The sequence below is a fragment of the Clupea harengus genome, chromosome 24 (assembly GCF_900700415.2).
Source record: "Clupea harengus chromosome 24, Ch_v2.0.2, whole genome shotgun sequence".
NCBI classification, from domain to species: domain Eukaryota; kingdom Metazoa; phylum Chordata; class Actinopteri; order Clupeiformes; family Clupeidae; genus Clupea; species Clupea harengus.
In genome coordinates this window covers 7,385,965-7,397,264 of record NC_045175.1, presented here as the reverse complement: position 1 = coordinate 7,397,264, position 11,300 = coordinate 7,385,965, and the positions used below count along the sequence as shown (strand labels likewise).

The 11,300-nt window shown below is 41.1% G+C and overlaps 1 protein-coding gene across 2 annotated transcripts; it reads left to right on the top strand.

Moving 5' to 3' along the window:
• On the top strand, positions 1 to 3,913 carry LOC116219014 (collagen alpha-1(X) chain-like). 2 transcript variants are annotated; one of them, XM_031561853.2, is made up of 7 exons: positions 1 to 198; positions 1,218 to 1,284; positions 1,447 to 1,737; positions 2,417 to 2,516; positions 2,831 to 2,870; positions 3,217 to 3,297; positions 3,437 to 3,913. In XM_031561853.2, exons 2-7 carry the CDS (start codon positions 1,218 to 1,220, stop codon positions 3,479 to 3,481), a joined length of 624 nt encoding a protein of 207 aa, XP_031417713.1. In that variant the 5' UTR covers positions 1 to 198; the 3' UTR covers positions 3,482 to 3,913. The 2 variants fall into 2 exon arrangements, with proteins under 2 accessions (XP_031417713.1, XP_031417712.1); XM_031561852.2 differs by lacking the exon at positions 1 to 198 and having other exon boundaries at positions 415 to 1,284.
• The last annotated feature ends 7,387 nt before the right edge of the window (positions 3,914 to 11,300 follow it).

Below are 11,300 nucleotides of genomic sequence, written 5' to 3'. Positions count from 1 at the left end.
TATTACAGATGACTGCAGAAGTTTCCAGACATGCATAGCAGCTGAGGAGTGTCTGTGTTTCGACTGCAGTAAGTGCTTCATCATGTCACCGCAAGTCAGCAAAGGAGAGGGGAAGGAAATGACGAAGGCTACATCAGTTGTGCCACAATCGCACGGTCCACATTCATTCGATTGCACACGCTCTTGCATTTTTCAGTGGTGAGTATGTCATTTAAATTACATTATTAATACTATTGATTTAGAAGATGTTTTTCGAAGATGTATGAGTAATTCAGTCAAAAGTACAAAACTGTAATACAAATGCAATACTCTCAATACTTTACAAGTAGCCTACCATCCATTAAATAAAATGCAATTCAGCCTAAAAGTGTTTTCAGTGACGAGTACACTGTAGCGTTCTCCACAGATGGTGAGGAGGAGGGTGAGAAAATGTAGGATCCACACACTAGTCCTATCTAATTCATTATGCTGTGTACAGGCTACCAACCTGTCCTCCTCCAGAATGGCATTCGGTTTATGGCACACACACTTATGCAGCCTCTCCCCATCTTCCTACACAGGCTTCTAATCACTAACATTGATCATCTATTAATCAATAACAATGTCAGAAACGTTCTAAACTAGACGCAGCGCAGTTCTATTTTGATCCATTCTAATTTCATCTTTTTGATCTTCGATCAGCTCTTCACACTTGTACTTGTTACATAAGCAATATACTATTTCAGCCAATCAGCATGTTCCTGCCGTCCTTTTCTGTGAAAAGGGGTTTCCCAACTTTTAAAGCCTCAACTCGTACTATACTGTCTGTAACCAAATTTAGTAGTCTAACCCAGATGCTTTCTAACTACCTGCCTACCTACCGCAGCTGGCAGGTCCACATGTTTCAGGAAGTATGTGGATCGTACATGTATTTGTTTTACACGCTTTACACCAGATTTCACCTGGGCTGTAGATAAGTTGATATTCATAACCTGATCTCTCTGGCTTAGTGTCTGTTTGTTTATAGTTGCACACCATATTCCACCAGCGTAGCTACACTTTTCTGTTGTGAGTTTTTATGCTTAACTTAACAATTACTCCTTTAAATAAAAAGAAGATAATGGCATCTGCCAAACACTGCAAAAGAAACAAAACAGGAAGTTCTAATGCATCTTGTAATTGCAAAATGATCTTTATCTTTCATCTTGCACAATGAGCCTTGTTTTTTTGTGTTCAAGATGTTCCAGGTCCATACAACCAGAAAAGTAACCTTCTTTTTATCCATGCTGGTGGTTTGTTCCTCAGGTGAGAAAATGCATGAGGTGCATGAGAAAATGAAAAAAAACTGCCTTTGTTTTCATTTTTATCAAGAAAAAGAAAAAAATGTCACCAAATAAAAATCAGTCCTAAGTATGTCTAGATAGTTGTCTTTGTTTCTAATCATGCTTCATGTGTGTGTGATTCAAGTGCCTGATGGAGAAATTCTAACACCAGACCCCCCTGGCCCCAGTGGACCGCCTGGCATCCCTTGCCAACCTGGCCCCATTGGACCGCCTGGCATCCCAGGCCATCCTGGCATCAGAGGACCACCTGGCATTGGCATCGCTGGCCTCCCTGGCCGACCTGGCATGAGAGGACCACCTGGCTTCCCTGGCCCCTCTGGACCTCCTGGCCCCTCAGGACGGCCGGGCATGACTGGATCACCTGGCCATGATGGTCCTTCTGGTCCCCCAGGAATCTGCACCCATTCTGAAGGAGGTGAAACAAGCACTTTTGGGTGGTAACTCCCGAACATGTATAGAAGTGTTTTTTACATTTACATTTAATACTTTTCCAAAGCGACTTGCAATTGAGGATCAACAGAGAGAGGATGCAATCATCAAATTTGACAATGACAACAAGTCATTTTTAAAATGTATTTTGGCTTTGAATTTACTCTCCTGAAGATGATCTCGGTTTTCCCTACCATACATATACTCATGTACTCTGCTTTCCCATCAAATAATTACTCATGTACTCTACTTAACCATCAAATCAATACTCATGCACTCATGTACACCATTCAAGCATCAATTGAAGCAAATACAGTTATTATATTTAATACCATGAGCAAGATCCTAATTCATGTTCTGGAACTGATAACTCGGAGTAAGTGGCGACCCCAAGTTCAGGGTTTATGCCAGGCTAGGTTAACCACGCCTTCTGGAACACCCTTCAGATGTGGTTTCTGATCACATATGATGTGTGATGTGGTAAATAAAACATGTTTCTTGCATTTTCAGCTTTTTTGGGCCATTTCAGTGAAAATGCATGTTTATGCCACATCGTAAAGAGGGCCTAACTCAATGAAGTGTGAATTAGCATTTAAGTTGCATACTATAACTACACTAAGAACTTTGTTATTGTGTGTGTGTCTGTGTGTGTGTCTGTCTACTAGAAAAATATGGACTGACATTCATTGCCATGGCAGGGTGTGTTGTCGCTATCCTGGATGCTGCTGCCTTGATTGCTGTTGTTAGTTTTCTGATAAGGAATGAGTGAGTGACAGCTGCAGCTTTTGATAAAAATGAAATGTAAAGTTTGTGTGACATATGAAAGTATGTGCTCCTGTCATCCAATGTGTCTGCAGAGAATCTGATTTAAGTCAATTCATATACTGTGTTTTCACCCTCATAAATTTTAAATAAATCTGATTGGCTTTCATGCAGACTAACCACATATATTACTAACTCTCAGTATCTAAGCCTTAACACGAGGGTTCGATAGTCGATACAATAGAGGGTTTAGTCAGGAAATACCTAAGAACATAAATCTTCATTTGAAAACTGCCACAATTTGTTTCTTTCTTTAGGAGAAACACAACAGTGAGAGGCTCAGGAGTGCATTCCCAGGTGCTGCAACATAATGTCTGTCTTCCTATTTTTAACTATTCTTTGTTGAACTAGTCAGTGCCAATGGCAGTGAACTTTAACAAATATAATAACAAACTTTCATGCACTATTCTCTGTCATGTAATCTGTTTAATTTCTAAGTTCCTGCATGTGCAGCTTTATTTCTTAGTCAGGTATTTCTGGCCGACATGACATCTATCTCTCTAAATGTATAAACTAGACCTACACAACAGACCGATGTTTAGGTAAAGAAATATAGAAGATTGTTGCCCTCTGTTCAGACTCCCTCATCTATCATGAACATGCTAATGAAACCACATGTCCTCTTTTATTTATATTTCCCTAGAGGCCTGATATGGACCCTCCTCATGATACATACACAGCTCTGAATCTCAGAACAAGATCACATGATTATGAGAATCTTGAAGTAAGTCACATAATCAGATTGATAATTGGATAAATAGATGGACGGACGGATGGACAGACATTTCTTTAATAACTTAAACAGCATGTCATTTTCCACACTGACACTTTTTACATACATTGTTTCTGTTTCATGGTGCTAGCATTTCAGGAATCCATCAAGTGCATGTGCCCGAAACCATCGATGAATACTGAAGCCTCTGCAAACTCCAGCTGATGTTGAACTTGCATAACTCCATACACCGTCAGATGGCAACCAACAAGGGCCAGTGTTTTACTCTGGGGGTTGATGGGCACAGATCATTAGGACAGATTATATAAGTGAGATTACTTAAGTAAGAACAAGTAAATAACATGTAGCCTTAGTTAATCAAATATTGATGTTTGAAATTTCCTCATAACATTTTTTTGTGTGTTTAAAGTGTGTTTAATAGGAACAACTATTCATTCATCATTTTCACATTACGCAATTCTGTCTACTGCAGTTTCAGTGCTGTTTGTATTCTGTAATATGTGCATGTTTTCAAAGCTAATGTGTGGTTGTTATGCATTATATACATCCTCATATTCATCCTGTTAAACCCTCTGTGTTTGATTATTATACCTCACTTTGAATTCAAGACTGTCTTTTATTGGTGAGCTGATTTGGGGAAATTAATCTTTTCAGCGAACATTGAGTTTCTGGGTTGCTGTGGTTACCCCCAGGGTGCCTGTGCAGTTTCATATTAACAAGTTTATGTTCACAAGTTCATATTCACACATATTAGTTAATCACACACAGGCAACTGCAAACTGTTAAGATGGTTCCCTAAGCTAGAGATAGCTAGGATACTTAATAGCCAGGTTAACTGCTCCATAGCATCCCGTTAAATAGTCTTGTAGGAATACACAACACTCCCTACTTTAAAACGGCGTATTCCAGCACTGAAAACCATGCTTTTCAAAAACGCTGCCCTAGGCGGATACATTTGAAAACTGGAGTTGTAGCCTGGACAGGGGAAACTGAAGTTTTCAGACGTTTGGTTGCCATGGCACTGGGGGTAGCTTGCGCTCGAGAGGCTATAACGTCAAAATAAACATGGAAGGTGAAATGAATATGCTGCTCTGTCTCTACAATTTACTTACCGGTAGTTTAGTTAGTGTACTTCGAGTACAAGTACTTTTCCTGAATAGATACGCGTTACTCCTACGCAGAAGGTGTGCACTGTACTCGGTGTGCTTGAACTATAAGTGAAAATACGGTTTTAACCATGCAATGAGCGGTGATTCTGGGTAACAGCTAGCTGGTGGGACAGTTTGTATATGCCTATATTCAATTATATATAAAAAATAAACATAAAATGCTAAAACACCTCTTGTTTCGTTACTAATACACAATTAGGCGCACTTTACGCATCTCCTCCCATCTCTTTGCGACAAACACCCACTTTCCCTTATACCCTCCCAGCAGCGGTAATCTGCGCTTTTACTCAGGTGCGACTCCTTTGGAAATACGGTTTTATGTCTTTACCCGCTATTTTACGCCTGAAATGGGCGCAATCCTTTTAGTAAATGAGGCCCTCTGAGTGCACTAAAAACACTGATGTCTTGCCACACAACTACACTGATGGCTTGCCACACAACAACATTGATGGCTTGCCACAGGACAACACTGATGGCTTGCCACAGGACAACACTGATGGCTTGCCACAGGACAACACTGATGGCTTGCCACAGAACATCACTGATGTCTTGCCACACAACTACATTGATGGCTTGCCACAGGACAACACTGATGGCTTGCCACAGGACAACACTGATGGCTTGCCACACAACAACACTGATGGCTTGCCACAGGACAACACTGATGGCTTGCCACACAACTACACTGATGGCTTGCCACAGAACAACACTGATGGCTTGCCACAGGACAACACTGATGTCTTGCCACACAACAACACTGATGGCTTGCCACATAACAACACTGATGGCTTGCCACAGAACAACACTGATGGCTTGCCACAGGACAACACTGATGTCTTGCCACACAACAACACTGATGGCTTGCCACATAACAACACTGATGGCTTGCCACAGAACAACACTGATGGCTTGCCACAGAACAACACTGATGGCTTGCCACATAACTGCTATGGAAGACCATCAGGACAGGGTGGGGCCATGGTAGATGCCCCACTGACATTTTGCAAACATTTGAAAGAAGAATTGCTTGCTTAGATTAAAGGTTTTAAACTATCCTGGCAAAAGGTTGTTAATATTTGAGCTCTATGGCCAATGGAATAATACTCCTCCAGAAGCAACGTCTTGATTGGCTGGAATGGTGTATGGTTCAGTCCGAACCATGTTGTTTGTTTCAGAGGCGGGACTGAAGGACTGAAGTTGAATTCACGTCGTTGTACCAGTAGTTATATTGATGCAACATCCTGTCCATGACGATGAAGAGGACGCACATTTTCCATCCAGTCATTCTGACCCAGTGGTGCTGTTAAGTCCGATATTTTAAGCCATGCCCACGAGCTCCTAAGAACCCAGCTGTTTATAACAAAACTCCCGACCGATCGTGTAACATAGTGGAAATAATGTGGAATTAATGAGCATAAACTTTTATGTGTATGGAGCAGGGATACTTGGTCGTATAAACTTACCATTTTCTTTAACTCAACACACTGTACTGACCAGTTTTTACCCTTTGCTTTTACTCGACCAGTTTTTAAAAGTTAGCTGCTGAGGTGTTGCATAAGTCGTACAAGATAATATCTTTATTCACGCATGTGTGTCTGTGTGTGTGTGTGCCCCTCTCTCTCTCTCTGTGTGTGTGTGTGCCCCTCCTTTGGTTAAACTGAGCAAGGCCATTCTTAAGTGAAGTTACACAGCGAGCAGAAGAGTCCCTGACAGGGTAGGTGGAAAATCGAAATGTTTCATTTTACCAAAATAAGAACTGTTGTACCAAAATAAGAACTGTTTTATCAAAATAAGAACTGTTTTGTCAAAGATAAGAAAGACATCATCCTAGCTGTATCAGCAAAACACAAAAGCATTGCTAATACAAGGATGGCGTTCCCTACTTGTTAATGCCATACATTTAAGCAAATAGCTATGCATTGTGCTGTTGTTGTCTACCAATGATTAATGATATACTCTGACTATGATGGAAATGTGTTTTTCATTTGGCTGTGTGGTAGAAAAGGACACATTTGGTCTTAGCTGCTTTGTGCTGATGACACTGATTCTGATGTGGTCCAAAGCGATTGGAACAGTCATGGACTGTTAGCTTATTTCCGTTGGTTATGCAGTTTTTAACTGTATCTGCATCTCAACTGAAAGGTCCCGGGGTTACCATGGTACCTCACATCCTGATGTACACAGCGCTGGGGAAGCTACTTTGAAAGCATAGCTTTGCATACTACCAATTACTTCGCACTGGAAGAAGTTGAACTCACAGCAAAGACACCCTAGTGAGAAATCTTGCTTGGTTAACTACAGCTTAGTTAAAAAAAAAAAAAAATAATAACTATTTTGTGGAAAAAAATAGAAGATCAAACTGACAATGTACATGTGATACGGAATTATAACAACAACAAAAAATACAAAATAAAATGTGCAGCTTCAGTTTTGTATACAAGTCAGACACCTGCCTTCCAGAAAGACCAGGTCTGGGTCCTGGTGGGGGTATTACACCAAGCAGCATTACTCAGCAAGGCCCACAAGTGAGTAAGTAAGGGCTTTCACACTTCCTGCATTGTGTGTGTGTGTGGTGGCTGCGATCACTGCAAACTTGATGTCTGGGCTGTATGTCACAGACATGAGAGAAATATAAATATATATATTTTAACCATTTTAGCAACCGCGTGTTATGAAAAGGGCAGAGGCTACATGTGTACTATGTAGTAACCCAATGTAGGCTATAATTACATTATGTCGATAAGATAACCGAACATAGGTTGTAAGTAGAAAGGTAGCAGTTTTCTAATGCACTCTCTCTCCCTCTCGCCCGCACTCTGAACAGATAAATAACAGAGGCAGTAAACAGCAGCTCTCTCTCACTCTCGCCCTCACTCTAAACAGATGACAAAGGCAAAGGTCTGCATCTTGCGACATCTTCCTTGTCACAGGAAACCACTGCTGGTGTGTGGGTGTGTGTGTGTGTGTGTGTGTGTGTGTGTGTGTGTGTGTGTGTGTGAGGGAGAGAGGGAGAGAGAGAGAGAGAGAGAGAGGGAGGGAGAGAGAGAGGTAGAGAGAGAGGTGGAGAGTGAGAGAGAGAGAGATAGAGAGAGAGAGGGGGGAGAGATAGAGAGAGAGAGAGGGGGAGAGAGGGGGAGAGAGGGGGAGAGAGAGGGAGGGAGACAGAGAGGTAGAGAAAGAGAGGGGGAGAGAGAGAGAGAAAGATTATAGTAGGGTTAATTGGTTTACAAGGTTATCTGTACCACTAGCAGATGTGGTTTTGACTTCTTGGTGACGTGACAAACAGACAAACTAAAAATTAATAGTTAATTGTTTAAAGGGTGATTTTATTTTTGTCTTAAATACAAAGATGCCAAAACCGTACTATTGCGGTGGCCCAAAAACCGTGATACTTACTGAACCGTGGGCCCACTGTACCGTGATACATACTGAACCGTGGGCCCACTGTACCGTAATACATACTGAACCAGGGGCCCACTGTACCATGATACATACTGAACCAGGGGGCCCACTGTACCGTGCTGCATCAGTTTCACAACGCAGCTACCAGGCCCACCCAACGCAGGCGGTATGAAGAGGCCCAAGATGCTAGCGTACCAATTATCATGATAGCATTTCTTATTGAAGCTATGGAGAACATATCATGCTAACAAGCTGTGGAAGCTTTTCTTACATTCTCGTGATGTTTCTGACTCAGACCACAACACGAAATGAAATAGTACAAAGCCTTGGCTGCCAGTGGGAAAGACAAGTGTGTTAAACTGTTCCTCACATGACCAGATATGATCGAAAACTAGGCGCCTATAAAAACATATGCCCCCCAGGAGTGATACATTCCTGCATACTTTTGCTTTAAACAAACAGCCCTCAAAGTTACCTGAAGCTGAAGTAGCTGGAAGTCTCATTTTGTTCTCTGTAATAGATTAACCTAATTAATTTCACTTTCTCCAAATGCCCAGTATAGAATCCATTCTGTCTCATTCCACCTCACTACTGCTGTCTGTAAGAGGAAATAAGGAGAAGCATCCCTTCACTGTAATATACCCCAAAACTGCTCTGGAACAACAGGGTACTACCAGCATGTTGTACAATGGAAGACACATATCTATGGCCATTTCCCTGCTGATTTTGCCAGGTATGCATGTATTTGTTTCACAGTAATTCATCTAATTTGTACTGGAATTTTGGTGACAAGAATTTGATATGATGGAGTAGGGTTAGGGGTGGAGTATATGGTTAGTGGTGGGGTCTCAGCATCACACTGTCCATTTCTCCAGGTGGACTCATGCTTGGCTGGTTATGACTATTTATAACAGCATGTGACACCTGCTTTGAAAGCCCAAGTACAAGTACTTCACATGGTCACAGGGTAACAAACCTTGATGTACCAGGGACCACATATTAGTCTGTTCACAGTGGTAGCACATGATAGAACTGATGTACCAGGGACCCCATATTAGTCTGTTCACAGTGGTAACACATGATGGAACTGATGTACCAGGGACCCCATATTAGTCTGTTCACAGTGGTAGCACATGGTGGAACTGTGGTGGCATACATGTCCACTTGTTCACGTTTTACTTTGGGCATTTTGGGCATGTTTAAAGTTTACAATATTATAGAACTTGTACATGCTCTTGGTGAATGAGTGAAATTAAATACATAAATATTCTCACTTTACTTGCAGTGTGATACCTTTATTCTCTTTTACAGATAAAATAGTGTGTATATTTCTTGTATGTTTTGTGTCTATCTTGTATTTCAGGTGTCATTGGTGGTCCATGGGATGTCTCCTATGCTTTCAGCTTCTGTGCTTTAAATGGGTCGTCAGTGACCATTCCCTGCACTTACAAATATCCCCAAAAACAAACTGTGGAACAAGTATGCTGGCACAATAAAGAAAATACAGACCTGAGTCAAAGCAAACATTTTAAAGACAGAATTCAGTATCTTGGGGATACAAAGAATAACTGCACACTGAGAATTATTGCTCTGAGAGGGAGTGACGCCAAAGAAAAATATAGGTTCTGGTTTAAAACAAATCAAGATAGATACACTGGGGCAGCTGTGACTCTGATTATCACGGGTAACTTACATTTCATCAAGCTTTGAAGGTTTATGTATCAGGTTTAGCTTCTATGAGAAATGGTGAAAAACTCCTCACCCAACCCAATTCTTACACATGCAAAAGCCTGTCAAACGGGGGAGAACTAAACCGAAGCAAAAAGCCATGGGCTGTTTATACCCTTTCAGCTCTGCAGGTGAAGATACGTCCTACAACCGTGACAGAGGGACAGAGTGTGACACTGACCTGCACCAGCACCTGCAGTCTAAGCAGCCCCTCCTACATCTGGTACAAGAACAGCCTGCCTGTGTCAACCAAGCTCACACCAAGGTTATTATAGTTAACGAAAACTAACGAAAAAACGAAAACGAGGTGTGATTTTTCTTTTCGTTAACTGAAATAAAAATAAAAACGATAACTAACTGAAACTGTATTGTGTCTTTACAAAACTAACTAAAATAAAATAGAATTATAGAGAAAATGTCCTTAGTTTTCGTCTTTGTCAATGTATTTCATAGATGTCAATTGATTTCATACATAGCGTCTATCTTCCGCCGTACCACTTTTACTACACGCCCCTCACCTGGTATTATGGCGTCAAAAGTCGGGAGAAAGCGACAGAGTCCTATTTGGGATTACCTGGAACAGTAACGTGCGGTGAGGTTCGTGGCTGGTGAGGCACTGACTCTTTCAGAGTCAGATTTACAAATATATAAACCCAATACAGTATCTTAAATCACCATTCAATTGGCAGCTTGCACATTGACTACTGGTTGTTTTTCATATCAGCATTCTAACATAGGTAAGGTGGCTACATACAGTTGGCAGCTGCTAGCTTGTGATGAACTCGTGTTAATATGTGTGATTATGTACAACTTTAGCTGCAATTTAAGTTTAATTTCTCAAAATCAGCTCACCAAAGTGATCACAACCACTTGTTTGATGTTAAATGGCTTTACATAGACATTAAACAATCCTAAGAGAACGGGAAATTAACGGAGCAAGGGCTTTCTCTGATATCAATGTAATGTTAGCGAATGAGGGGTGAGATACCCCCTGCTAATATTTAGTCTCCGCTGTACGTCCAAAACCAAATCTATTCTTGAGGTTCAAAATATTTTCAAAACATTTTGGCTTTGGATGTGAGAAGTCGATCGAGTTATCTTCTGTCCCGTCGTTTCAAGCATTCATTTTAGCTACGGCATTGGTCTCCCATTATTGATCAATTCACGTTTTGATTGAAAGTCCAGTTATGAGAAATGTTTTAGCTTAGCTATAGAATCTTCCATTTTCGTAGTCAATGTCAAATATAAGAAGAGTAACGGCAGAACAAGAATAAACCCGACCGGTGGGCTCTCGCATGCTCCCTTTATTGAAGCAGAGGTAGCCTACTATTTGCCTCCTCTCCGTGCTTTTTCACTGCGGCTTTACGTCAGATCAGCAAAACTAAATAGGTTCTACGCATGCGCTCAACCTAGTTTGTGAGGGATTGCGCAATCTGAGATGAGGCACAGCTCGTCGCTGCCTCACCGTCTCGCTGTCTCCTGTCTGTTTGAACAGGACATGCGCAAATTCTGTTTTTATTACATATTATTTATTATAGCTTGTATCTTCTATTCATTTTGAGCATTTTGTTTTGACTGCCCCCCCCCCCCCTTGGTTTCTTGCATTCCGCGGTAAAGACTAAAACTAATACTGAAACTAATAAAAACTAAACTCAAACTAAGCATTTTCAAAAAATAGAAACTAAACTAAACTAG